The sequence below is a fragment of the Trichosurus vulpecula genome, chromosome 1 (assembly GCF_011100635.1).
Source record: "Trichosurus vulpecula isolate mTriVul1 chromosome 1, mTriVul1.pri, whole genome shotgun sequence".
Taxonomy (NCBI): domain Eukaryota; kingdom Metazoa; phylum Chordata; class Mammalia; order Diprotodontia; family Phalangeridae; genus Trichosurus; species Trichosurus vulpecula.
Window position 1 is genome coordinate 239,871,265 of NC_050573.1, and position 26,237 is coordinate 239,897,501.

General features: G+C 40.0%; 1 protein-coding gene across 1 annotated transcript in view; it reads left to right on the forward strand.

Annotated features, from left to right (window-relative positions):
* ENOSF1 (enolase superfamily member 1) overlaps positions 1-26,237 on the forward strand; it is a 55,196-nt gene that overhangs the window by 27,519 nt on the left and 1,440 nt on the right. Inside the window, exons 4-15 of the mRNA XM_036753391.1 lie at positions 1,481-1,567; positions 2,023-2,049; positions 3,690-3,762; positions 3,870-3,908; positions 5,060-5,142; positions 6,050-6,084; positions 13,526-13,613; positions 16,149-16,283; positions 20,650-20,691; positions 21,663-21,792; positions 22,325-22,424; positions 25,107-25,188. Of these exons, the coding sequence (XP_036609286.1) occupies positions 1,481-1,567; positions 2,023-2,049; positions 3,690-3,762; positions 3,870-3,908; positions 5,060-5,142; positions 6,050-6,084; positions 13,526-13,613; positions 16,149-16,283; positions 20,650-20,691; positions 21,663-21,792; positions 22,325-22,424; positions 25,107-25,188 (921 nt within the window). The remainder of the gene's footprint in view (positions 1-1,480; positions 1,568-2,022; positions 2,050-3,689; positions 3,763-3,869; positions 3,909-5,059; positions 5,143-6,049; positions 6,085-13,525; positions 13,614-16,148; positions 16,284-20,649; positions 20,692-21,662; positions 21,793-22,324; positions 22,425-25,106; positions 25,189-26,237) is intronic.

Consider the following 26,237-nt stretch of genomic DNA (forward strand, 5'->3'; position numbering starts at 1 on the left):
ATTAATCCAATCCAGTAAACATTTTTAGAGCGCTTACTATGTGCCAGGCACTGTGCTAAGTGCTGGGATACAATTAATAAAAAGAAAGACAGCACCTGCTCTCAAGGAGCTCACAGTTTAACAGGAGACAATGCACAAAAGGAGTCCAGAAAGTAGGGGTGGGGGCGATAGCGGAAGGAGATGTGACACCAGGGGTACCTGGTGCAGGAGGCATCTTGTTCTATGGAGTTGAAACCAGACGGAGCAGCAGATGCAGAATGGAGTGAGGCTAAAAGTCCAATTTCTGCCCCCTATATAAAGGAAGGCTTTGGGAGGAGTTTGGTATTGCACCCAGAAACAGCGTGCCAGAAATGTGACTTTCATAAGACCCTTCTTTTTGAAAAAGATATTTTAGCCGTAAAGCGCTATATAAATGTTGCTGCTGATTGCTAATGGTGATGATGAACAGGATTCTCCATTACTTTCACTGTAGATATGCCTGCTTGAAACAAGCCAACTGTTGTATAAATAGACCCGTGCTGTCTTGCAAATTCCCAGCAGTTCACTTAGGTTGTCTTCGTCTTCCCTCCATTCTAGCTACCGACCTCCCTGGCTTCCTTTAAGCCCCAACTAAAATCCCACCTCCCATAGGAAGCTTTCCCAACCTCTCTTAATTCCAGTACTTCCCCTCTATTGTTTCTTATTTTATCCTGTATATAGCTTGTTTGTACATATTTGTTTGCATGTTGTCTCTTCTATTAGAATGTCAGGCTTGTGTCGCTGGATCAAAGAGTACATGGGTCGGGATGTAACATGTAAGAAGACTGGAAAGGTGTGGGAGTGAGGGAAAGTCATGAAGAACTTTGAATGTTAAATAAGATTTTTTTACAGTGTTTGTTTCTAGAAGTGATAGGGAGCCACTGAAGTTCCTTGAGTGGGGATAGGGGGAGGGTGTGATCAGACCTGTTCTTTAGGAAGATCACTTTAGAATGGACTGCAGTGGCGAGAGACTTTTGGTAGGGAGACCAACTTCTGCAATATACCCAAAACAAGAAATAGGCTATAGGGGAAAGAGCCGTGGGCTAGGACTGTGAAAGACAGTGTGTCATAGTTCTACTGTAAACTAGCCATGAGACTGTGAAGCTCTCAGCATGGTGTTATAGGAAGAGGTCTGGACTCGAAACAGAAAAGACTTGCTCTTTAATCCTACTTTGGACACTTAGTAGCAGCATGATGATAGAAAATGTCCCTCAGTTTACTCCTCAGTGTGGAATTTCCATTTTTAACTGCAAGCTAAGAAAGAACAGACTCGTCATCAAGTCCCTTATGGATGTTTATTTAGTTTTTTAACTTTGTGACTCTCAGGGAACCTGGAAATACAGGGTGTCCCAAAAGTCTTAGTGCAATTTTAAGCTTTAATAGTTCAATACTTCACTAAGACTTTTGGGACACCCGTCTTCATAATCTCCAAATATTTGTGCTGTGTTTTGTCTCCCAATAGATTGGTCCAGAGAAAGGCGTTGTGCATTTGGCTACAGCAGCTGTTTTGAACGCCTTGTGGGACTTATGGGCCAAGCAGGAGGGAAAGGTAAGTGGTAGAATTTTCTTAAAATTAAGCTTAGTTGGATTATCTCTTTCATTATTATGATTAGCATTTACTGGGCATTGGTATTTTGCTTTTGAATATGAATAATGTATGAGAAAAGGTTGATAGTACTTTCCTAAAACTGTTTTTTGGTGAGGAAGAAGGGTGGGTAGGGATAGGTTTTCTGTGATTCAGAGACACTGAGAATTGGTTTGTTTCCCTCAAAGGTGTGAGGAAGGATGGGGAAATGAAAGGAATACAGAAAGAAAAGGACCAAGTAGAGGAGGAGATAGGAAAGGTGTAGGAGAAAACAGAAGGCCCTAGGGATAGTATAGATATTTGTCACATGGAATCAGTTTGGGGCTGACACATTTTCTATCAGAAAAAAAAAGTGGTGTGGGTGTTTGTTGGGCTACTTTTGCACGTAAGTTTAATAAATGTCTTTTTTTTTTTAACAGCCCCTTTGGAAATTACTTGTTGACATGGTAAGAAAATGCTTTTAAATTATACTCATTGTATCATTGCGGCTCAGTTGCTTTCTTCAGTGCTCGCGGGAGTCGTAATTTTGTCAGCGTAGGCATACTCCCTCTCCCAACCAGACAGCTTCAGAGATGGCCTTGGAGATTTTCTGTAACTGAACAACTCACCCTGGTGATGAGCCTCTCTCAGCTTAGCGAGGTTGATCTGCAGCAACGCATGTCTCTGGTCCTCTACTAGAAGCCTTTCCAGCTGGGTAGGAGCTGCTGAAGCTTGTATAAGCCTTCAAAACCTGAGGCTGTCTTCATGCACCATGGCATATTGGAACAGGGCATCAGCAGAGTTGGCACAGTTGCTGTGTCTTATAATAAGTAGAGTAACTGGCTCAATGTCCCTACAATCACGAAGCAAAAAGTCTATTTAAAACCTAAGCTTCTTCTGGTATGCTGGTATTAAAAGTATGAACATCTGTGCTCAACCATTCACATTGATTCCAAGGATAAATGGCCTAGAACAGGATTTGGAGATCACTGTGATGCCTGACTGGGAAGATTGTGTCTTAGCCCTTTTCCTTCTGTGGGCCACTTGACTGCTGAGGAGGAAGAATGTGGACAAAATGAAAGATAAGAACAATGTTGGTCTGTCCTAAAGGATTCTTGGATGTTTTTTCAGTGGTCTCTGTGCATGCCTATAATTGATGGGGTGTAGGCAAAATAGTGGAACATCTGCTATGAGCTTCACCTCTGCCCAGCCCGTAGGAATGGCAATACCACTGCTTAGGTCTATTTCCAGAGATGATTGGGGGAAAAGAAAAATAACCTATATGTTCTAAAATGTTTATAGCAGCTCTCTTTGTGGTTGTAAAGGACTGGAATTTGCAGGGATGCAAATTGGGGAAGGGCTCCTGGTTTTTATCAGTTTTATCAGTTCTGTGAATTTCTCCCTTAGTAGCATCATCTATTGGCTTGACAATATGGGGTTTTATTTGAGTTGAATAATATAATAAACCAAGTTTTGAGGAGAAAGAGGTCTTTAAAAATTTTTTTTCTAACAATCTGAAAGAGAATAGCAGCATTTTATATAGCAAGATGGTATATTTTTTTTTAGTGGCAAGTACAGATGGAGACTTAATAAAAGTATGAAAATGGAAGTCCCCTCCTAAAATATAAACACCCTCAAGAGGGATAATACACTGAAACATCAGCCATTTATACCTCAGTGTGAATGGATTTATTTTATGCTTTCCCAAACAACAGATAGCTGGAAGCAGATTTCAGTGACAGTGAGAAAGGGAGAAGGGAGGGTGAAAGAGGACCAGAGTATGGAGCTATGTCTGAGGAAATAAAGTCTGGCTGTACTAAGTTGTGCTTCACAGTTTTGTCTCAGAATAACCTTTTGGGGGCAACGGCAGAAGCAGAGAGGAGTCATGAGAAGGGACATGGGATTAGGCCAGTAGCTGATGAAATAAAATCTTAGCAGTCTAATCAAGTCAACATCACCTCCGAAGGTACCTTCATTTAGAGGAGCAGGCCCAGCCACATTTTTGTGTCAACACAGTCTAACAAACATTATTGGCATTTGTATTTAATCAGGGTGCACATTTTCCTTTTCCTATTTGCTTTTTCCCACTTTACCTTTGTACTACCAGGACCCCAAGCAGCTGTTATCCTGCATAGATTTCAGGTACATCACAGATGCCTTAACTGAAGAGGAAGCCTATGGTAAGTCATTTAGAAGATGCATTTGGCAGCATTTTTGTTGTGTAAACAGAGTAGAACAACTCCATGTTGTCTGAAAGGATGGGTAATCAGTGATGTTATATTTTCAGAAATACTGCAGAAGGGAAGCGTTGGCAAAAAGGAAAGAGGTACGTTGAGAGAAATTTTGCTTTGTTTTTCTAATGTTAGTTGTTAGGGTAAACTTTCTATTCCAAAGAAGAATGTTACCTGCCTTGGGGTATATTTTATCACACTGAATAGCTCCGTCACTTCGCAATGAAGCCTTTAGGCAGAAGCCTACATGAAAGGAATAAAGAATGTATTTTAGGCACAGGGGTTGGGTTTGGGCCTGTGGTTTCACTGGTATGGGAAATTCCCAGATGAAGAAATTTCCTCTACTAATGCAGATAGCCACTTTCTTTGTGACTTAGAGTCTTAGAGAGCTGCTTAGAGTACTCCAAGGCCAGCTTTGTACCCACTGTGCCTCTCAATATTTCATGTATATATGTATATGTGTACTTGTATCTATTTAGATCCATATTCACTTCAGTAATTGTTGAATTATGGCCAGCTTTGGGATGAAGCAAAATGAGATAGGACTGCCCTCCCTGAGGCAGTGGACATCTAGAAAACAACCTAGAAGACAAGAGCTGGGCTTTTTCACCTGTGTTTGTGTCCTGGGTTCTTTTGGCAGTCTGGTGAAGGCTATGGACCCCTTCTCAGAATAGTGTCTTTAAATGCACAAAATAAACTATACAACTGAGGGAAATGCTAAATTTTAATTCAGCATTAGTAAAGATAAAGGTATCTTTTTTTTCTTGCCCATGCAAGTTCATAGATCCCCTGAAATGAATCCTTGGTTAAGAACCCCAGCTCTAGAAGATTCCAGGGAGTTGAAACATTGAAAAAGAGACTTGGTCCTTTCTGGTACCACCCTATTTACACTTTAGAAAGTAAGCTCCTTGAGGGCAAGAACTAATTTTTTTTTATATCCCTTGTGCTGAGTACAATGCCTACCACATAGTAGGTACTTACTAAATGTTTGCTGTTGGTTTGAACTGAAGAGATTATGAATTCTACTTGTGACATGGGGGTCATATCAGCCAAAATGGCAGTCTCTTATTGCTAGGTAGGTAGAAGCTGTGGTACGTTTAGGGAAAAGTATTAATAAGGAAAACGTGTGTCCTTTAGCAAGTGTTTGGGATTTACATGAATTATGGAAAGTAGGCTGTAAGTATTTCTAGCAGAATTGCCCCCTAGGCAATGACAGATGCCCACTTGAAGAATTGTGTCTTTACAGAAAAACAGATGTTGGAGGGTGGCTACCCTGCGTATACTACTTCCTGTGCCTGGCTGGGTTACTCTGACCAGCAGTTAAAGCAGGTTTGTACTTTGGATATTTCATGAGGAAGAATCACTAAAGCTAGCTGCCTGGCAGATCATATGATCATAGATCTAGAGCCAGAAAAGTTCTCAGGATATCTAGTCCAACCCCCTGTTTTTACAAAAGAAGAAATTAAAGCCCAGGGAGGCTAAGGGATTTGCCTAAGATGTCATAGGTAGCAAGCATCAGAGGTGAGATTTGAACCCAAATCCTCTGAAGCCAGAACCAGTGTACCTTCTGCTGTCTAGATGTGGGCTACTGGGTTGTCTACTTTTCATAATCATTTTGGAACTTGATAATCATTTCAAAGAGTACATCTACTCTTGGAAAAATAATACACACACGGAGGCCTCTCAAGTTGTATTTTATACATGGATTCTTATGTGAAGCTGGACAGCAGTGTACTCCCCACTATTAAAAAAGTTTAGCTTTCAGATCATGCCATCTCTATCCTGTCAAGGATATGTTTAATGCAGGTAGATCCCAAAAGACTTAAGCATTTGGGATTTCATTTTTATATATCATATATTTAACAGGGCTATGTATGATATAGAATCCCCTTCTATAAAAGAGAGGTATTAATGAATTTTTTTTCCCTTCTAAGAATGTTTCAATGACTAATAGAATGCTACCTATGAAGAGATTAGGATCAAAGGGGAATCCATAAACATGAAAAATTACTTTATTTAGCCAAGCAACCAGAGTTTAAACAAAATGTACTATACTCCTCTGCCGTAAGCCACAAGCACAAAGTATGTTATATCCAGAAAAGAAATGACTTAGATATTTATTAGAGCCAGGACAGCCACATGAATAAATATTTCCTAGCTGTAGAGTATTTCATTGGTCAATATGTAACACCACAGTCAATGTATAACACCAGAAATATGTCTCTTTTCTCCTCAGTTATGCAGTGAAGCGCTCAAGGAGGGCTGGACAAGGTATGTTGTTTCAGAGTAATAGTGGACTTAACTCTTCACTAGTAAGGAGCAAAAGAAGTCTGTCAGAAGCCTGAGTACTGATAGTTAAAAACCAAGCACATTCCTCAAAACACTCCTACTGTTTTGGAATTCCGTGAGTGTGAGATAACTCTCAGGAGGATTGTCTCCAACAAGGATTTGAGTAACACCAAATAAGAGCTTCCTAATTTCAGTCAGTGGAAAGGTGGTTAGAATCAGTCTCTTTTGTAAGTTTTATTGATGTTTTGTTTTCACACTGCAAACATTTCCAGATTGTGTCACACCCTGTGAGAGCTCTCTTGTAACAGAATAAATCGATTAAGCAAAACTAACAATACAGTGGCCTACTCTGAAAGTACATGCAACATTCCATACCTGTAGCATCTCCAAACTCTCTTTTTAATTAACAAATATCTGTTTACTACTCCTCCCATTTCCTTAATCTACTGGAAAAAAAAAAGAAAAACAAATTCTTGGTAAAAAGATACATAATGAAGCAAAACAAATTCCCTCATAGACTATCTACATGTGTGTTGCACAAACATGCATGCAGCTAAGTGGTACAGTGGATACAGTGCCAGGCCTGAAATCAGGAAAACCTGAATTCAAATCTGGCCTCAGACGCTTAAAAGTTGTGTCACCCTGGGTGAGTCACTTAACCCTATTTGTCCCAGCTTCCTCGTCTGTAAAATGAGCTGGAGAAGGAAATGGTAAACCCCTTTAGGATCTTTACCAAGAAAACTCCAAATGGGGTCCTGAAGAGCCAGATGCAACTGAAACAACTGAACAACAACATGTGTGTGTGTGTGTGCGCGCGTGTGTGTGCATGTGTGTGCGTGTGCGTGTGTGCGTGTGTGCGTGTGTGTGTGTGTGTGTGTGTGTGTGTGTGTGTGTGTGATATCTTGTTCTGCACCCTAAATCCGTTGTTCCTCTGTCAGGAGATGGATAGGGAGCATATTTCATCAGCACTAGTCCTCTGGATTCACAGATGGTTGTTGTTGATCTTAATTTTTACAACTTTCTTTACAGTGTTGTTATTGTGTAAACTTCTCGTTCTGTTCATTTTATTTATCACTTATCAGCCTTCAAAATTATTCATTCAATAATCTTGATATGATACTATAACCTATTCCTCTGGCTTTTCTTCCTTCAGTTTGCATCAGCAGTATTGCAGCCGCTTCATTTTATTTGTGATGTTGTGGTTTAAGGGTACTCCCTCCAGTGGTAGCTTCTCATCCTGTGCACTGAGTACTCTTGGGTAACCAGCCCCTGTAATTATTTTGTTAATGGTATTCCATCATTTATCACTGCACACTATCATTGGAAAACCTTTTGCTGTTAAAAAGATAGCGTTATATTTCAGAGAGAAACTTGGGGGTCCTTAAAACTTCTGCAAATTTACTCCAGAGTAATCCAAATAACTCTCCTTCTATTCAGTTCTGGACCTACTTCATTGCCCATCTGCACTGACTGCAAGATGTACGTGCTAATGAGCCAACTCTAGGGTTTGCCTGTCCAACTACATGTTATAGTATGGATAATAGGCACTTTTGTTCCCTTGGTTTTTCCTGGGTGGATAACTAGGTTGAATTTTTGAATGACTGTCACTAATGTTGAAGGCACTGTTGCGTCCCAGAGCTTGACACAGTTGAGACGCTTGAAAGTTGTGTCACCTACCAAAGGGAATATCTGGAAGACTTCACCATCTGCAGGAAATCTTCTTCTCATGGATACTGTGACCTCCAGAATAGTGATGAACACATGTGACTAGCGTGTTTCCTGTTTGAACAAAATTATTTCTATTGTTACATCTTTTAAAGGATCTTCTAGGATTTTGACATAGGCATGAGAGATTCCTCATTAAAGAAGAGGCTTTTAATAAGGTACTTTTGCTTTATCAAGTGAAATGTTTTTTTTTTAAAGTTAAAAATAGTATACAAGGTGATCTATTTTCTATACCTTCCAGTTGATTGACTGTGATGATGTAATCTACTGTGGAATATTATTTGCATAAGCCTCTAGAATTCTGCTCAGGATCCTGGGGTCTGAGCAGCCAAGGCAGCCAGCTGTTCTCATGGCACTGAAGAATTTCTCCACCTGGTTCCTTTGCCAAGGCTATAGCCCAGTCCTGGATTTGGTGAGAGGCTGAGCTTCCTGGGCCACAACCTGAGTTTCCTCTCTCACCTTCAGTTGGCAGGACCCACTGTTGCTGGAACCACAACTGATACCAGATGAGATTCTAACCTGAGATACTTTACAAGCCTATTTCCTGAAAAAGGTGATGCCTGGGTCCTCCTAGGTGAGCAGAATGAAGCAGAGATCATTTCAGAGATTGGGGGAGTGGCCATGCTAGGCCCCATCATTAAAGGATATGGCTGTGCTAGGACCTCATCTTTGGCCTACAGTCTTTTGACCTGAGAGCCAGCAAGACCTACGCTCTGAATGGCTCCAATACCTGGATCATCAATGCACTGTTGCTGACTTGTTTGTGATCAGGGCTGTGTGTGAAGATAGGTGGGTAAGGAACTTCTGTTAGATGCAAGGATGTGTGGCATGTCAGCTTCTCAGATTGAGGGCAAGTTTGCACTGTGAGCCTTGGTCACAGGCATGGTCCTCATGGTCATTGTGGAAATACCTAAACAGAACATGCTGCCCCTTATTTCTGGCCTTACTGGACCATTTGGATGTCTGAACGTATCATTGCATAGGGGTGGGGCCGCTGGGTGCTGTAGGATTCCATCTCCGTACAACTCAGCAATGCACCCCATATAGGAAGTAGTTTGGGGTACTCTTGGCTGGAAACTAGCTCATCAAGAAGAAACTGTTGGGTATACTCACAGAGATCAGCCTGGACCTACATGTCTGCCCACAGCTCAGGCACTTGAATAACTAGGCAAGGCCAGCCCTGAAATGATTTCTGTAATGGGAAGGAACAACTGTGGCCAAGCTCTGGATATTGCCAGACAAGCCAATAGCATTTGGAATGGGATTTCTGATGAGTATCATGGTATCCAGTGGGCCATGAGCCTGGAGGCATAAACACTTATGAATCTACTCATAACATCCATACCTGTTCTTTGTATAAGTGCTCAAAAGTATTCAGTCATTTACTGTTGAGAAGTGAATCTGTTTTATTTAAGGGCTGACGAAAATCATTCAAACAGAGAGGTCATTTCATGGGTAACAGTGACTATCCTGGCCCCTACTGCCTGCAGGGTTGGGCATATTTCGTTTTGCCCCTCCACCAGGGTTTTTTGGTAACCTTTTATTGGGTCTGGAAGGTGTCCGGTCTTTCTGCCCCATCACCTCCAGCCCCCACCAATTGTCTTCTTTCAGAAGCAGGTCCTTGGCATCTCCCATAGGAATGCCTCCATTCTGGGTGATCTGGGAATGCACAGAACAAAGCCTCTGTTATACATGATTTTAAAGTGGATTCCCCAGGGTGTGCAAAGTCTTCTCTTATGAAGAGATGGCTGTAATTTTCCTTTCTCAAAGGTGGAGATTGAGACTGAAGAAACTGGTCTCTATAACCTGAATATCCTTTGTTCTAAAATCAATTCATCTGTTGAAATGCTGAAAGAAAGTGATTGTATAGACTATGGCAGTCCCTTGTACTTAATTTTATGTAACTTGGGAATTTTTTTTTTAAATCAAGGCAAAGGAAGGGACAGTGAATTTCAAAGTAGCTTTGTGAGCTATTCAGTTAGTAACTGAGTAACATAAGTCCTCTTGCCCAAAACTATAATGCTTCCTGGCTTGCTAATTAATACCTTCTGACCCCATTGGTCACCTGCTTATTTCCTAAAAGGTCATGCCATGTCCTGGACTTTGGAGCAAACTGAGAAGAAGTGAATTAACAAAGACCACATGATGCTAACCAAAAGGGAAAAAAAACAAACCTCTATGTACCCTGCTCATATCTTCATCGAGAGTTGGCTGCCCAGAACTAAACACTGTGCTCTCAATATGGTTTAAAATAGCATCAGCTTTTTTGGCTGCCTCATCACACTGTTGTCTTATTTTGAGCTTGCAGTCCACTGAAACCATCAAATCTTTTGTACAGTAGAAATCATTGTCCACCATACTCCTTACCATCCAGCACTTGTCCAGTTGGTCTTTTTTTTTAACACAAGTGTAGGAATTGACACTTTTTACTATTTCATTTTAATTAGACTTGGCCCATCATTTTAGCCTGTCAGAATTTTTTTTTGGATTCCAATTGTCATCGCATTCTTTTAGCTTTCCCTTCCAGGTTCAGGTCACCTGCAACTTGATAAGCGTGTCATCTATACTTTCATCCAAGAGACTGACAGAAAAGTCACTGATAGAACCCTCCTTCAAAATGAATGTTGACCTATGAATGACTACTCCTTGGGTCCAGCTATTCCACCAGTCCTGGTTCTACCTAACTCTCCCATCATATCTGCCCGTATCTGTCCCTTTTGTCTTTAATGCTAGAGTAAGTGACTTTGTCACTACTTGGCTGAAATCTTAGTTTTACTATGTGTATAGTATTTCTCTGACCTACAATAATCAGGCCTTCCCTTGTAACTATCAGAGAAAAGAAATGAAGTTAGTCTGACAGAGCCTATTTAAAAAAATTTTTTTAAATTAAATTATATTTTTTTCAAACAGTAAAAACCTGACTTCGTTCTCTCCCACCCTTCCCCATTCAAATCGAAAAAGAAAGAAAAACAAAACCACATATAGTTGAGCAACACAAATTCCCACATTGGCCATGTCCAAAACAAATATTTCAATCAGAGTCTATCACCTCTCTGTCAGGAGGTGGGCAACATGTTTCATTCTGAATTCTCTCAAATTGTGGTTGGTCATTGTGTTGCTCAGAGTTGGTTGACATAACCTAATGTTGCTGAAGCTGTGTTAGCTCATAGTGATCACTGATTCCCATCCTAAGAACTCACAAACTATGTTTGAAATTTTGGGGTTACTTTTGACTCGTCTTTGACCTATGGCTCATGATCCAATCAGTTTTTTATTCATTCCTCACATATTTATCAAGTGCCTTCAATATGCAGAGCACCATCCTATAGGTACAAGAGACAGAAGCTTGTCATAATGACTTCCTGTTTGTCTACTTAATTATTATTATTAACATGTAAGGCCTATCCCAATCTGGTGAAACTACTTCTCTAGTCTTATCTCAGTTTACTCCCCTCAACTCCTATGACCCAGCAGCTAAAGTGATCTGTTTGTCATATCCCCAAACATCTCTCATCCCCAGTTTTCTAAGTCCATGTCTTTCCCTAAGCCCTCGACTTTCTTTTCTTTTCCTTGTTGAACTTCTACTCATGATTTAAAGCTTTACACCAAAGCCATGGCCAGGAAGACCTGTCGGCGATCACCTTTCTCTCTCTTGAATCTCACATGTCACTCATTTCCTCTGGGCCCTTTTCTGTTAAAAGTGGAGGTTGGATGACATGACCTCTACAATCCTGACTGACATTGGCCTCGTGATCATCTAAAATTCTCAAATGCTTTTTCTTTGTATGTGTATGAGTATACAGGTTGCTATCAATTTACTTATCTCCTTAATTAAAGCATCAGTAAGAACTTAATAGGAAAACTTGGGGGAATTGTAACTAGTTAATCTAGAGAAGTTTGAGAAGAGAGTTAGGAATGATCTTCAAGTATCTAGCAGATTACATCCCAAGATTGTTAAATAGCTGCTCTCTGTTTACTGATAGAGGACACAGCAGACCTATGAACCACAGGGGAAATCACAGTCACAGAAAGATAAGATTGGAGATAGTTAAGTCTGAAAGGTGACCCCCTTGGAGCCCAGGGCACGTGAGGAGACAATATCAACCTCTGTAAATAGCACAGCTGCTACTGTTGGCCAAAAAGCAGTCTTTGCTCTGATCATGTCATGGAAAAGGTCAGTGATAGAAAATACAGTTTTGAGTGTCATATACAAATGTGGGGCTCAGACACAAGGGATGAAAATAAGATTCTCCCTAGAAAACAACAGAAAGAAATGCTGAGATCTGAGACATTGGGAGACCCTTCAATTGGTGGCTCCGCTTGTTCTCCTTTCATTTCTTGACTCCCTGCAATTGGTTCCCTACACCATTAATCAGCTGAAGCCGTCAAAGTCCCAATGATTTCTCAATTGCCAAATCTAACATCCTCTGCCCTCATTCTTTCTGATCTCTGATGCAGTGACACCATTGACTACCCATTTCTCCTTGACGATCTCTCCCTTACAGGCTTTTGTGACCTTGCTCTAATCAGGTTCTCTTCCTCCCTGCCTGATCACTCTTTCTCACTCCCCTTTCTCATTCAACATCCAAATTATGCCCACCAAATGTGGGTGTATCGTAAGGCTCTATTCTGGCTCCTTTTCTCTTTCTTCTCTACAGTCTCTCACTTGGTGACCTTGTCAGCTTCTATGAGTTCAATTACTCTCTCTATACCAAGAATTCCTAGATCTATGTGTCTAGCTCTTGCCACTGTCCTAAGCTCTAGTCTCACATCAGCAACAATTTATTGGATATTTTTAAATGGATGTCCCATAGACATCTCAAACTTGACATGTCCAAAACAGAAATAATCATATTTCCCCTAAAATCCACTCCTCTTCTGAATTCCGCAGTTACTGTTGAAGGCACCACCATACTTCCCGTTACCCAGGTTTGAAACCTCATTGTCACCCCCAATGCTGCATTCTTTCTTATCCCATATATCCAATCAGTTTTTAAATTTCCTCTCTCTACACCATCTCTCATTCATATCTGCTCTTCTCTACTCTCAGAGCTACCAGCTTAATTCAAGCCCTCTCATCTCTACTATGCAATACTTCCTATTTGGTCTTCCTCCCTTCCTCCTTTCCCCCCTCCAGGCTCTGTATCCCTACTGTTTAGCAACAATGCCTGGCCCAGAGTAAGCTTTTAATAAATGTTTGTTGGTAGGTTGATTACAGAAAGGTTGTTAGACTTTGGAATGCACATTTTTGTTTACCTTGGGCTCTTGATTACAGAACTTATAGACTCAACTTATTTGTAAGCCTCTAAAAGTCAGGTAGAGTACTTAAGTATTGTATCAATACGACTTGTTAGTTTATGTTATAGTTTAAATCATATGGCTGCAATAACATCCCTTCCAGTCTGGCTAGTCTACAAGTTACCAACAATTTTATTTCCTTTGTCGATGCAGTAAATAAATGATGACAGTACTAAAGATCCTATTTATCTAGTATTTCCTTAGGCCAGCCAGTAATTTGTAGCTACTGCTTGTCAACACTAAGTGATTCATTTGAGTTGTGTTGGAAAAGAACTGGAGATCGTTGAGAAATTGATATCTGTGAATTATAGGCAGATGGGATCATTTCTGTAGAAAATTCTCCTGATTTTGTCATGTTTTGTGGACAGATCTAAATTTCAAAACCAAATTTATTTTTTAGGTTTAAAGTAAAAGTTGGTGCTGATCTTGAAGATGATATTCGTAGATGCAGACTTATAAGAGACATGATTGGGCCCGAAAAGATTTTGGTAAATAGCTTCTCAAATATACATATATTTTAAACTTCGAAGAAACATATAAGTTCACTTACCTGAGGAACAACCAGTATCAAGAATTGGGGGTTTAAGGTAAGGTAGATAAGAAATTGGAGGTATGAGACTGGTGGTAGATAGATAAATATAGATCTATATAGAATATATAAATCTATATGGAGAATCTATGGAATCTGTATAGAGAATATATAGGCTTATATAGTCTATAAGGATGCAAGTAAAATATAATACTAAAGCCTCTAATTGTTTGTCTCACTGCATCTTAATCCTAGCTAGCATTTACGTATCTTTGAGCAAAAACTTCTCCTTTCAGCATATCAGTTCATTTACCCAAAGAGGAATAATTATTCCACATTCCTAACATTTGAAACTACCAGTGTCCTTGGTTGGTGTGTAACAGTGAGCCCAATTTCAAGCAAAGAATATTAAAGAACACTGGCTGATATTTACAAAGGTTTTTCCCCCTGCATGTTTTGATCATATAACATGTATAGAATATTTTTTAGAAAGTGAATGAAGTGACTGAGATGTTTTTCCCACTGTAGCTTAAGGCCTGCTACATTGTTCAGATTGGCTGTTTGGTACTAGTGTGTGTGTGTGTGTATATATATATATATATATATATACACACACACACACACATATATACACATATATATACATATATATACATATACATGTATATATATGTATATACACATATACATATACACACATATACATATATACATACATATACATATATAATATGTCCATATTATATACACACATATGTATGTGTGTATGTATGTGTGTATGTGCATGTATGCATGTATGTGTGTATATGTATATACACATACATATGTATACACACACACACGCATATACATACTTACACAGTTTCAACAATCCGGGTGGGGGTGAAAGACCAATACAAGCCCAACAACAAGCACACTACCAGCATTCTGCAAAAGCACAGGTTCTTTTGATCTGCGTTACTAAGGAAAGCAATGTTAAGGGGCTAACAAGCGGCTCTCACTGTTGGTGGCGCGCTGATGTGGAGACTCCGGGCAGTTGTAGTTAAGAGCCCTCCAGCTTTCCCGGATGTCCAGACTTGGTTTTCTTGGTAACTATGAATTGTATTTGGTCTGTTTGTAATTTGTTTGTATTTGCTCTGAAGTTCAGGGTGCTGGCTTTTTCCCCTGAACTAAGTGAGTGATATTTGTATGCTGAATTAAAGTAAGCTTGTTAACCCCTTAGTAAAGCAGATCAAAAGAACCTATGCTGGCAGCGTTCTTGTTGTTGGGCTTGTGTTGGTTTTTTACCCCTGCAACAACTGCTAGCTGGATTGTTGAAACATATACATATATATTTGGGGTCCATACATGTGATTTTATTGGTGTGGAGAACTCTCAGGATGGAAATTTCCTCCACCAATCTAGGTCAGTAACTCATCTGTAATATACAGTTTTAGAGAGCTGCCAGAGATATTGAGAAAATTAAATGACTTGCCCACAATAAGAAATATGAGTAAGTGTCCAAGGCAAGATTTGAACCCAGTTCCTCTTGATTTTAAGGCCAGCCTTGTATCCATTGTGTCATTCTATCAGTAAGAGCATGAGATAATACTATTACCCTTTTTATCACCTTATATTAAATTTACAATATATTGTACAACATATAATACAGTGTACAATATCCAGTGATTTATAGCATATTTAATAATCAGTAAAGCTTAAAACTGCATTAAGACTTTTGGGATGCCCTATATATGCCTTTCTGGGCTCATTATCATGCAGGATCCCAAATAATTTTTTTACATGTTATTCTGAGAATTATAAACACTAAAATTCCATAAACTGCTAAATATTGGCACTATAGAAGAGTTCAGTACAGCAGAAGATGGTGTCTATAGCATGTTAACTGCAAATGGAATAGGGACTTTTAAAAGAAATGTTCAAATTAGAAAGTGACCAGAAGGGCAGGTAGGTGGCTAAGTGGGTAGAGCATCGGCCCTGGAATAAGGTGGACCTGAGTTCAACTGTGGCCTCAGATACTTGACACTAGCTTTGTGACCCTGGGCAATTCACTTAACCCCAATTGCCTTACCAAAAACAAAAAAGAAAAGAAATTGGCTAGAATACCAGGTCTGGCTAAAGCCCTCATGGGAAGTGTCTTGAGCTCTTCCTAAGATCATACATCATTTAGATATCCAGTTTGCATCTCTTCCAAAAGACAGTTTCTAATGCAAAACCTGGCTGTGAAAACTCTCAGTCTCTTAGCTTCTCTTTGGCTCACTAGATTGTGCCTGCATGTTGTGCTTCATAGGTAGGCAGTGTTGCCCATCATTCATGTGGAGACTCATCTTAGGCTGAACCTCCTGTTCAGCAGGTTCTGAATTGTCAATACTCCTTTCCTTTTGTGCCTTAGCTTAGGAATGCAGTTAGCATGCAGCTGTGTGTGTTTTAAAGTTCAGAATCTAAACACCTGGACAAATGTAGAATGATGAATGGGATTTCTCATCCCCTTTAGATGGTGGATGCCAACCAGCGATGGGATGTGCCAGAAGCAGTGGACTGGATGTTAAAGTTGGCTGAATTTAAGCCACTGTGGATTGAGGAGCCGACCTCCCCTGATGATATTCTTGGACATGCCACCATCTCTAAGGTAGGAGAGTTGTCTCTTCTTCAGGAGGTGGTCATTAAAGATACCGAAATTCTTTTATTTGTTTTTTGTTTGTTTTTTTTTTACATTGTCTGATGAAGAATTAAAAAAAGTAACTTGTGGCAATGACTAGGTTTGAAGATTTCACATCCTTTATTCTCTTAAGCCTATGTTTCTTAACTTTCTTTGAGTTCACCTCCTCCCCTCAGATTCTTAGTAGCTTTGTAATTCTGGGCCAGGCACTCAACCTCTCTAGACTGAATTTCCTTATATATGAGATCAAGGGATTGTATTCAAGGACCTCTAAGGCCCTTTCTAGCTCTAAAACTCAGGATACTATGATTTATTTTTTAAGAAATAGCTAAAATTTTTCCAGAGATTAACTACAACAAATCTTGTATAATTATGGAAATACTGATTGTGATTTATCTTATTCACCCAGACATAAGAAAATGTGGAATATCATAATGGGCCTGGGAAGTATTTGAGATACCCCAATCTAGGAATGGGGGCAGCTGGTGGCACAGTGGATAGAGTCCTGGGCCTGGAGTCAGGAAGACTTCTCTTTCTGAGTTCAATTCTAGTCTTAGGTACTTACTGTGTGACCCTGGGCAAGTCATTTAACCCTGTTTGCTTCAGTTTCTTAATTTGTAAAATGAGCTGGAGAAGGAAATGGCAAACCACTCTAGTATCTTTACCAAGAAAACTCCAAATGGGGCCACAAAGAGTCAGACACAACTGAGAAGACTGAACAATCTAGAAATATCTTTCTATTCTATAAGTTAGTCAAGTATGATTGAGTGCCCAGCACTGAGCTATGTTTATAAAGGAAGTCCCAGAGATGATAACAACTCTCAGAAAGCTCATGATCTAGCTGGTGTAGCAAAACTTGCATGCATGGAATTCTAGACAATCAAGAAAAGCAAGCAAGAATTTATTAAGCATCCGCTTTGTCTCAGCTATTATGTTGGGTGCTATGGACTCAAAGACAAGAGATGAAACAATCTCTGATCTCAATGAGCTTTCATTCTCTTGGAGGAGATAATTTCTACAGATATAAATGTATGTGACAAGATTTCCAGGTTGACTACCCCAAGTGTAGATTAGGTAGAGTGGCCACCCCACTATGTAAGTGCTATTTATTCATCCTCTTTGTTCATTCTCTTATCCCAGAGTTGTAAGGTAATCAAGGGGATATGTCCAGATAATTGTTAATTAATTGCTGAAACTGCAACATCTCTCTCAATTAATCAATTAACTCTGAGCCCCCAACATAGTTTATTAAACATAATTTATTAAATAAATTGGAGAAACCTCTTTTCTCATAAGCTTTTGTTCCTCTCTCTATAGCACTTAGGCTTAAATAAAGGTCAAGGTTTTTGGTTACATAATTTGCTAACAGTGTAACACAAAAGAAAACACATAATTATTTCTAATATATCAGCTACAAAAAAGATCATAGCCAGGGTCATCTTTAGTCATCACTAATAACTACTGACTTTTCACTTCTGAAAACAAAGGCCCACTATTCTGTGCCCTTAGACTGTCAGTTGGTCTTTTCTTCACTAATTCTTTTTGTAATTTTTCTGCAACATAAGACTTAAAACTAACTCTTTCAGGAGAGTTTTTAATTTTTTTTCTTCTTTGTCCATTCAAAATGTCTTTGCAGCCATCACAGTTAAAATTCTCTCCAGAATGACAGTTAAACTCCCAATCTTTCAAGATTCTACTCCTTTTACAAAAAGATATATAGCCACTCTTTTTATGGTGGTTAACAATTGGAAATTGAAGGGATGCCCATCAACTGGGGAATGACTAAACAAGCTGTGGTATATGGTTATAATAGAATATTATTATGCTATAAGAAATGACAAACAGAATGATTTCAGAAAAACCTGGAAGACTTATGTGAGCTGATGCATAGTGAAGTGAACAGAACCAGGAGAACGTTGTACACAGTAACAATAATATTGTTTGATGAAGAATTGTGAATGACTTAGCTGTTCTTATCAATACAGTGATCCAAGAAAATCCCAAAGGACTAATGATGAAGCATACTATCTACCTCCAAAAAAGAACTGACATTGTTTAAATACAGACCAAAGCATGTTATTCTTCACCTTCTTTCATTTTTTTCTTTTGTTCAAGTCTTATACAAAATGACTAATAAGGAAATGTTTTACATTAAAAAATATATAGTAATAGTACCTATCATCTATGCAGGAGAGGCTATTGAAGCTAGCATTACATACAGGTTAAATACTAAATAAATACAAGATAGTTGGGGAGAATGGGCACTAAGAGTTGAGTGGATCAGAAAAAAGATTTATGTAGAATTGAGTCTTAAAGAGATTCTATGACAGAAGGATTCTGTGAGGCACAAATGAAAAACAAGAATATGCTAGGCATTTTGGATGGCCAGTACAAAGGTAAAGTCAGTAGTTGGGATGCCAGGTGTGAGACACAGAGAAGCAGCTAGTTTAGCTAGATGGTGGAGTGTAGAAAGAAGAGTAATGTATAATGAGGCTAGGTTGGGGCCAGTACTTTAAATACTGAGGTAGTTATATTTGAGGGGAATATGACATAGTCAGATCTGTATGTAAAGGAGGTAATTTTCTGGAAGTGTGGAAGGTGGATTGGAGTGGGGAATGACTTGAGCCAAAGAAGCCAATTAAGATGCCAAAGCAATAGTACAGGCAAGAGGAAGTGAGGACCTGAATTACAGCGGTGATTCTCTGTCAGTAGAGAGAAAGGATTGGATACAAGAGATGTGTAGAAGTAGAAATGGCAATCAGTCAAATATGTTGGGTAGAGGGAAAGTGGAGAGTAGCTCCAAAGTTACAAACCAGGAAGACTGGAAGAGGTGGTGCCTTCGACAGAAATAGGAAAGTTTAGTAGAGAGGGGTGGATTTTAGGGATGGGTAATGATACCTGCTTTGGACATGTTGAGTTTGAGGTGTCTGTGAGACATCTAGTTGGAAATGTCCAAAATGGCGGCTGGTAATGCAGGACTCTATGACTGAGGAGAGGGACTAGGGCTAGAAAAAAATATCTGTGAATCAATCATCTACAGAGAGATAATAATTGAACTCATGAGCTCTGATGAGTAAAAGCAAAAAGAGAAGTTGGAGAATTGTCAGGAGGAGGTAATGGGCAGCTAGGTGGCGCAGTGGATAGAGTGCCCAGCCTGGAGTCAAAGGCCAGAGTTCAAATCCAGCCTCAGATACTTATTAGCTGTGTCACCCTAGGTAAGTCACTTAATCCTGTTTGCCTCCATTTCCTCACTCTGGGAAAGGAAATAGTAAACCACTCCAGTGTCTCTGCCAAGAAAACTCCAAATGGGGTCACGAAGAATCAGACGCAACTGAACAGCAGAAAGGGTAACATAACTGTGAGATTTTTTTAACGGTAGGGAAAATAGGTATGTTTGAAGGCCAAAGTGAAGATAGGGTAATACTGAAGAGTCCAAAGATTGTGGGGACAAGGTCTCCAAGGAGGTGAGAAGGGATGGAGTCCAGAGTATAGGTTAAAGCCTCGAAAGGGAAGAAAGATGTTGGGACGAGAAGATGTGAAGATCAAGTACCTGAGAAAAGTTCTGGTAACCTCCCTTTTGTTCATAAAGCAGGAAATTATCATCCACTGAGAGTGTAGATGGGGGAAGGATTTAAGGTTTTAAGGGAAGAAAGTTTTGAGTAAACATTATTTTCTATTAAGGAGACAATGAGAGATGAACAAAAAGATTGACAGGTAGCAACAAAGGCCAGCCTGAAGTGAGGTATTCAGTAAAGAGGCAGAGCTGCCCTGATTGTATTGTTTTCCTCTGGTCGTACCCTGTGACCCAGGAGCAGGAAGAGAGAATTAAGGAGGGAATGAACTAATTTGTGAGACTGGCAGGACAGGCAGGGTCTGAGCCACTGGGAGCCAGGCCAGCCCAGGTTAGAGTCCAGTATAGCGATGGGTAAACTACAGTAGGGCATGAGGACTGTTGTTAATGTTGTTAACAACAGCTATGCATGTGCCTGTGTCTGGATACATTTTTGCTTCATGTTCACATGCACAAGCATAGCTTCCTTTGTGTATATTTGTTTGCCCCTTTCCCCTCCCCCTTTCAGATTATAAGTTTCTTGAGGACAAAGGGCGGTCTTTTGCCTCTTTGCATCACTAGTGCTTAGCACAGTGCCTGGCACATAGTAGGCATTTAAGTGTTTTTTGATGGATTAGTATTTCCCTTAACACTCTCTAATTGCATTCAGTTTACAGTATGCGAACAAAAATGTTCCCTTCAGCTATAAATATTTTTAAACATTCAAAATTACAGTTTAGAAACTTATGAAAATTACACCTCATTTTATGTGTGTCTTTTTTTTAGGCCTTAGCCCCATTAGGAATTGGTGTTGCAACAGGAGAACAGGTAAGTGTTCAGCACTGCAGCTCTGCCAACGGTTCTTGACCATCTGCCGATGGCATCCTGCTGTAATATCCTCTCAAGGGTTGTCATGTTTTAGAAATTTTTAGAAATTTCTATAACATTTAGAAATGGAACCATTTCAGAACCATTGTGGAGGCTGATTTAGCACCTGGCATAGAGCTAGTGATGAATACATGTTTATTGACTGAAGTAAAATGTCAGAAATGTGAGCATCACCACAATTCAGATGACTAAGTGTATATTTTTCCTCTCCTACACATCTAATCACTACCAAAAAAAAAAACCAAACCCAACAACTTTAACCTCTTGCTGCAAGCTGATAAATTTGCATTTTGTCATATTAAGGAAGCCAACTTCTGAACTGAATCCATATTGTAAATTTATGTTCTTTTCCTGTGCTTATAAATTAAATACATCTGCCTGCCAAAATCTGCTCTAGTCATCCTGAAGAGCCGACTAAGAAGGAAGTCATGGAAGCTCAGAGCAGGGCCAGGGCCAGGAAGATGGATCTTGACCAAGGGAGCAGATTCACAGTCCTCCCTCACAAAAGAACACTCAATGCCTTGTCCAGGTCATTTGCAGATCCTTTGCTGTCTGTAGCTCAGGGCTTTCCTTCATCATAACTCATTGTGATGTTTCACTTTATCTCTGACCTGCCAATAGCCATGATACATAGGTATTTATTAATGGAAGGAGGATTGGTTTTCTCTCTCTGACAGTGAAGGCCAGTTTACAGGCTGAGAAAATTTGTGTAAGGGGGAGCACAGCCCCTACTAGCACCTTCAGCCAAGTGATCGCAAAAGAAAAATAGAGTCCTGGTCTCACAAAGGACCCGGGGCCTCTGGAATAATTATCTTTTGACTCTGAATTACCTTGCTGCCATTTACAAAGATTTTGAAGGTTAAGGCAAAGGCTGACTTTTTGTTGGCTTTTATTTTTAATTCTATCTCCAGTGCCACAATAGAGTGATATTTAAACAGCTCCTACAGGCTGACGCCCTACAGTTTCTCCAGATTGACAGCTGCAGACTGGGAAGTGTCAATGAAAATCTCTCTGTGTTGCTGATGGCCAAAAAATTTCAAAGTAAGGGCTTGGGAGAAGTTAAAAATCAACCAATCATTTTTCCCTAAGTAGAAAAGGTTAGTAGATAACCCTGTGATTCCTTTCCACTATGCTTATTTTTAATTCATATGTGAGTGTTGGCCCTACAATGGATTACATATCTGCTGTTTGAAGACTAATTTGGCCATAGGTAATGAATTTATTGGCTGCAGCAGCTTTGGAAGTCCATCTGTTAAATTATAGGGGGGTTGTCATCTGCAGTGGGGAAAGGACCACTCAGTAAAAAGGATGGAAGTGAGTGTATTTTTCTGTTTTGATTTTTGGTGCCACACAGCCTTTAATCTGAAGTATTTGACTCATTAGTCCCGGGGTTTCATTTTCCTAAATACTGATGAATATTAATGAATGAATACTAACATCCACAGCCATTCAAAAACTTACAAGTCCATCTTCTAATTTCCATACTTTTAGCATTTTATCACTGTTTACCCCTTTCACTTTATCTGACTTAATACTCTAAACCTTAAATTGGATTTATTTGATTTGCTTTCAGTTCCTGTTTGCCCCCATGCTGGAGGAGTTGGCCTTTGTGAGTTGGTACAGCATTTAATAATATTTGACTATATTTCAGTATCTGGAAGCCTTGAAAACAGGTCAGTAATGTACTCCTAAGAATTATAGAAGTTTAATTCTGGGAGGTACCTTAAATAATCTCAGTTAAGACTGATTTCTGCTTACATAGTGTCATCTCCAACCAGGTCACATTTTCTTCTCCAGATTTTTTAGATTCAGCTGTAGTGACCGTGCTAACTTTTAATCCATGTCTAGTTATGAATGAATGAAAGAACAAAGAAAAAAGAATTTAGTGTTTATCGTGTGCAAAGCACTGGGAATACAGAGAGAAAAGCAAGACAGTAGCTACTGCATAGGAGCTCATATTCTAACAAGGAGAGATCACACACATATATTTCTGCTACAAGTCCGGTGGAAGAGCTCAGTGATCCACTGGATGCACTGGCAAAGCAGATGATAATCCCTTTCCATTGATAAAATCATATCCATTTCCAATGTCAAACCATTTAACAGTGGAAGGACTTTGGTTTGGAGAATTTTCTTTTTCTGGGTCTTCATTGGTCATCCAACAGTTGTTCCCTTAGATCAGGACTGTCCAAAATGCGGCCCGCAGGCTGCATATGGCCCACAGTGTGATTTATGCAGCCCTCCTACAAGCGTATAAATTTACATAAATGCTTTAGTAAAGGAGAGCTCTCACCAAAACGGCAAATCAAAATATATTGTCTGTTGTTTCAATAAAAACCTAAAGTTGGATAGCCCTGCCTTAGATAATGGCTTCAGGGACTGTGCTGAAATTATTACTTGTGGTCTGGGGACTGTTGCTAGTCCTGAGGCTCTTAGACCAAAACTGCCTATCCATGGTTGTAGGTCTTAAGTTAAAGGCTCTATTGGCTCTGATTCCTCACAAAATCAGTAACAACAGTGTCATATTTTTTAAGGTTAACAAAGTGCTTTCCTCACAGCACTGTGAGGTAGGTAGTGCAAACATTATCTTCATTTTATAGATGAGGAAACAAGATTAGACATAGTAAATGAACTTGCCCATGGTCAGATCACAAATAAGCACCAGAACCAAGATTTGAGCATGGTCTCCCAATTCCCAAGACCAATGCTCTTTCTGCTATACCTTGTCAACTCTCTAAATTATTGAATCTCAGAGTTAAAGGGCTTGAGAACTAAACCTTTGTGCAGCATGAATCTTTTCTAAAACATCCCCAGCAAAAGGTTGGTTAAGTATCCTCTTAAAGGCCTACAAATGATGGAGAGCTCATACTTCCCAGCCAGGCCAGACATTCAGAAGCCGTGTACCTGAAACAGGTTGAAGTGCACCCAGCACTGCTAACTCTGACAGACCTTGTCATCGCCAGCTGCTGCACAAGCTTGGCTTTTTGTACAGTGATAACGTATAGCAAGTTCTTGTTTTATATTGAACCAAAATTAACCTCCTGTAACTTCTACCTCTTGGCTCCCTTAGGGCCAAACTGAATAAATCTAATTCTTCCCCAGAGGCAGGCCTCTGCTCAGCCAGGTTTTCATCAGTGAGGGGAGATCTCTCCCAGTTTATGTTGTAGGTTTGTAACTTCATTGATCATATGCCTATAGGCCAAACCCTTCATTTTACAGGTGAGGAAGTAAAGAGGTTAAATAAGTTATTCAGGGTTGCACAGGAGTAAAGGGGAGAGCAAGGTAGTGAGGTGTTATAGTTAGTACCTAGAGTGTCAGACTCAAGTTAGTTAAACGAGTTCAAATCCTACTTTAGACACTGACCCTGGGCAAATCATTGAAACTTTAAGCCTCAGTTTCCTCATCAGGTTAATAGTAGCCCCTACTTCATGTGGTTATTGCGAGGATGAAATGAGATAATATATATAAAAGTACTTTGTGAGCCTTAAAGTGCTCTATTAAGTGCTAGTTATTATTATTAATGCTTATTGAATCATAGAACTAAGAGCTCTAAGGGGCCTTGGAAAACCCTCACTTCACAGATGTACAAACTAAGGCCCAGAGAAATTAAGGAGTCTACCTAAAAGGAACTAAGTGGCAGAGCCAGGATTTCAAATTCGAGCTCTTTCCATTCTAACAAACTACTTCTCGTAAACAGTTTGCTTTTCAAAGGGACTCATTGTGATCTAGAGATCTGAGAAATCTAGACCCCTTCTCTTGCTATGCTCAAGCTGGTCACCCATTAATAGTGGAGACCTGAAGCGCTGCTCTTGGTGGTTAGGGCAATTAAGAGTTGATTAAGTGGGTTTGAAACAAGACCACTATTTGAAACACTGACTGAAACATTAATATCATTACATTTCCTAAATTATTTCTCTTCCACTAGGCTTCAATCCCTCTCACTGTAACTCCTTCCAGGAATTGAAGGTGGGGAAGGGATAAGCTCCCATACATATTGACATCCTGCTGCTTGAGGGGGCTATTTTGAGCCAGTATAGAAAGACTTCCCCCATCCCTAAAGCAACCTAATGGCTATCTTTTTCAAGCCCCAGATAAAACTGAACCCGTGGACCAGAAAGGAACCTCCAGTGGTCCTCTGGAAATTCTGATGCAGGTCCTTTGCCTCCTGGGAAACACACACAGTGCTCAAGTGCTCCCTGTTAGATGATACTTTGAAAAACATCTAAAAGCACGTTCAAAGAACATCCAACGTCATGCTGAGCAGTGTGGCATGCTGTTCTGTCCTCTTAGGAAATTAACAGAATTGGCTTTACCTAATTTATGCACTAATATCTCAATTTACTTTTTTCTCCTAGGATGTGTGAATATGTAGCTCATCTACACGAACACTTCAAGTATCCTGTAGTAATCAAAAAGGCTTCTTACATGCCTCCTAAGGTAGGCTGAGGACGGTTTCCATAAAGTGTATCTAAGATGTAGCAAGTGGTCTAAATGGATATTCTTAGCTCTCTCTTATGTATTTAACAGTGCCAACTCTGGCCCCCATCACCTGAAGACTAAGTGTGTTATATTTCTCCTGTACCCCAGGGTTATCTGGTACCCTTAAAGGGGGCTTGAGGGCGTCTAGCTCAAGCCCTCACTGTTTGTATTCCCTCAACTTTTGGGGGTCTACTGTATCTCAGTTCCATTTAATCACTTAGATTAGTTTTAACTGAAGAATATTTACTTCGTAGGTATAATAAAGACAAATATACAAATATCCCCCCTGCAAACCTGGTGATGGGGGGAGTAGCATAATTCCCCACTATACCACCTCAGTCTCTGGGGATGGGATTTAACTCAGTTCCTATATAGCACAATCTCACCAAGTTCAAAGTCCAAAACCTGACTTGGGCTTGATTCCCAGTACCTAAGCTTCCATGATAAGCCAGAAGCAACATTTGGCCTGGAATTCTGCCTCCAAGGTCACCATGGCGCAAGCTCTCTGGCCACCAGAGGAGACTTCACCACTTGTGCCTAAAAGATGACAAACAACAGAACTCTAAGCCTGATTCTTTGGGCCACGGGGCCTAAAAGGGAGAGGGGGGAGAAGATAGCCCTTCATCCCACCCAGCTCAGTTCATGGAGCTTGTGCTGTGGGTGAACAGGACCTTCAGCCCCTTGGATGCTGCTAGAAAGAAACTGTCTGAGTCTGGTAGTTTGAAAGATGCAACCAGAAGAGTCTGTTCCCACCCATTTGGTAGGGGAGAGCAGAATATCCTCTCTCAAAAGCAAGTTCCTGACATCTCTCGCATAGGTGACCTTGGCATATACTAAAACCCCACTGTATGTATAGTTGTTTGAAGTTGGGAGAGTGGGGGATGGGCAACCTATGATTTCCTTGATACAGGGAATCTCTTTACTAATGCAGAACCATAACTGTTCTGTAAGTTGTCTTTTTATAGAATTGCCTGCAGATACTAAGAAGTTAAGCGACTGGCTCCAGG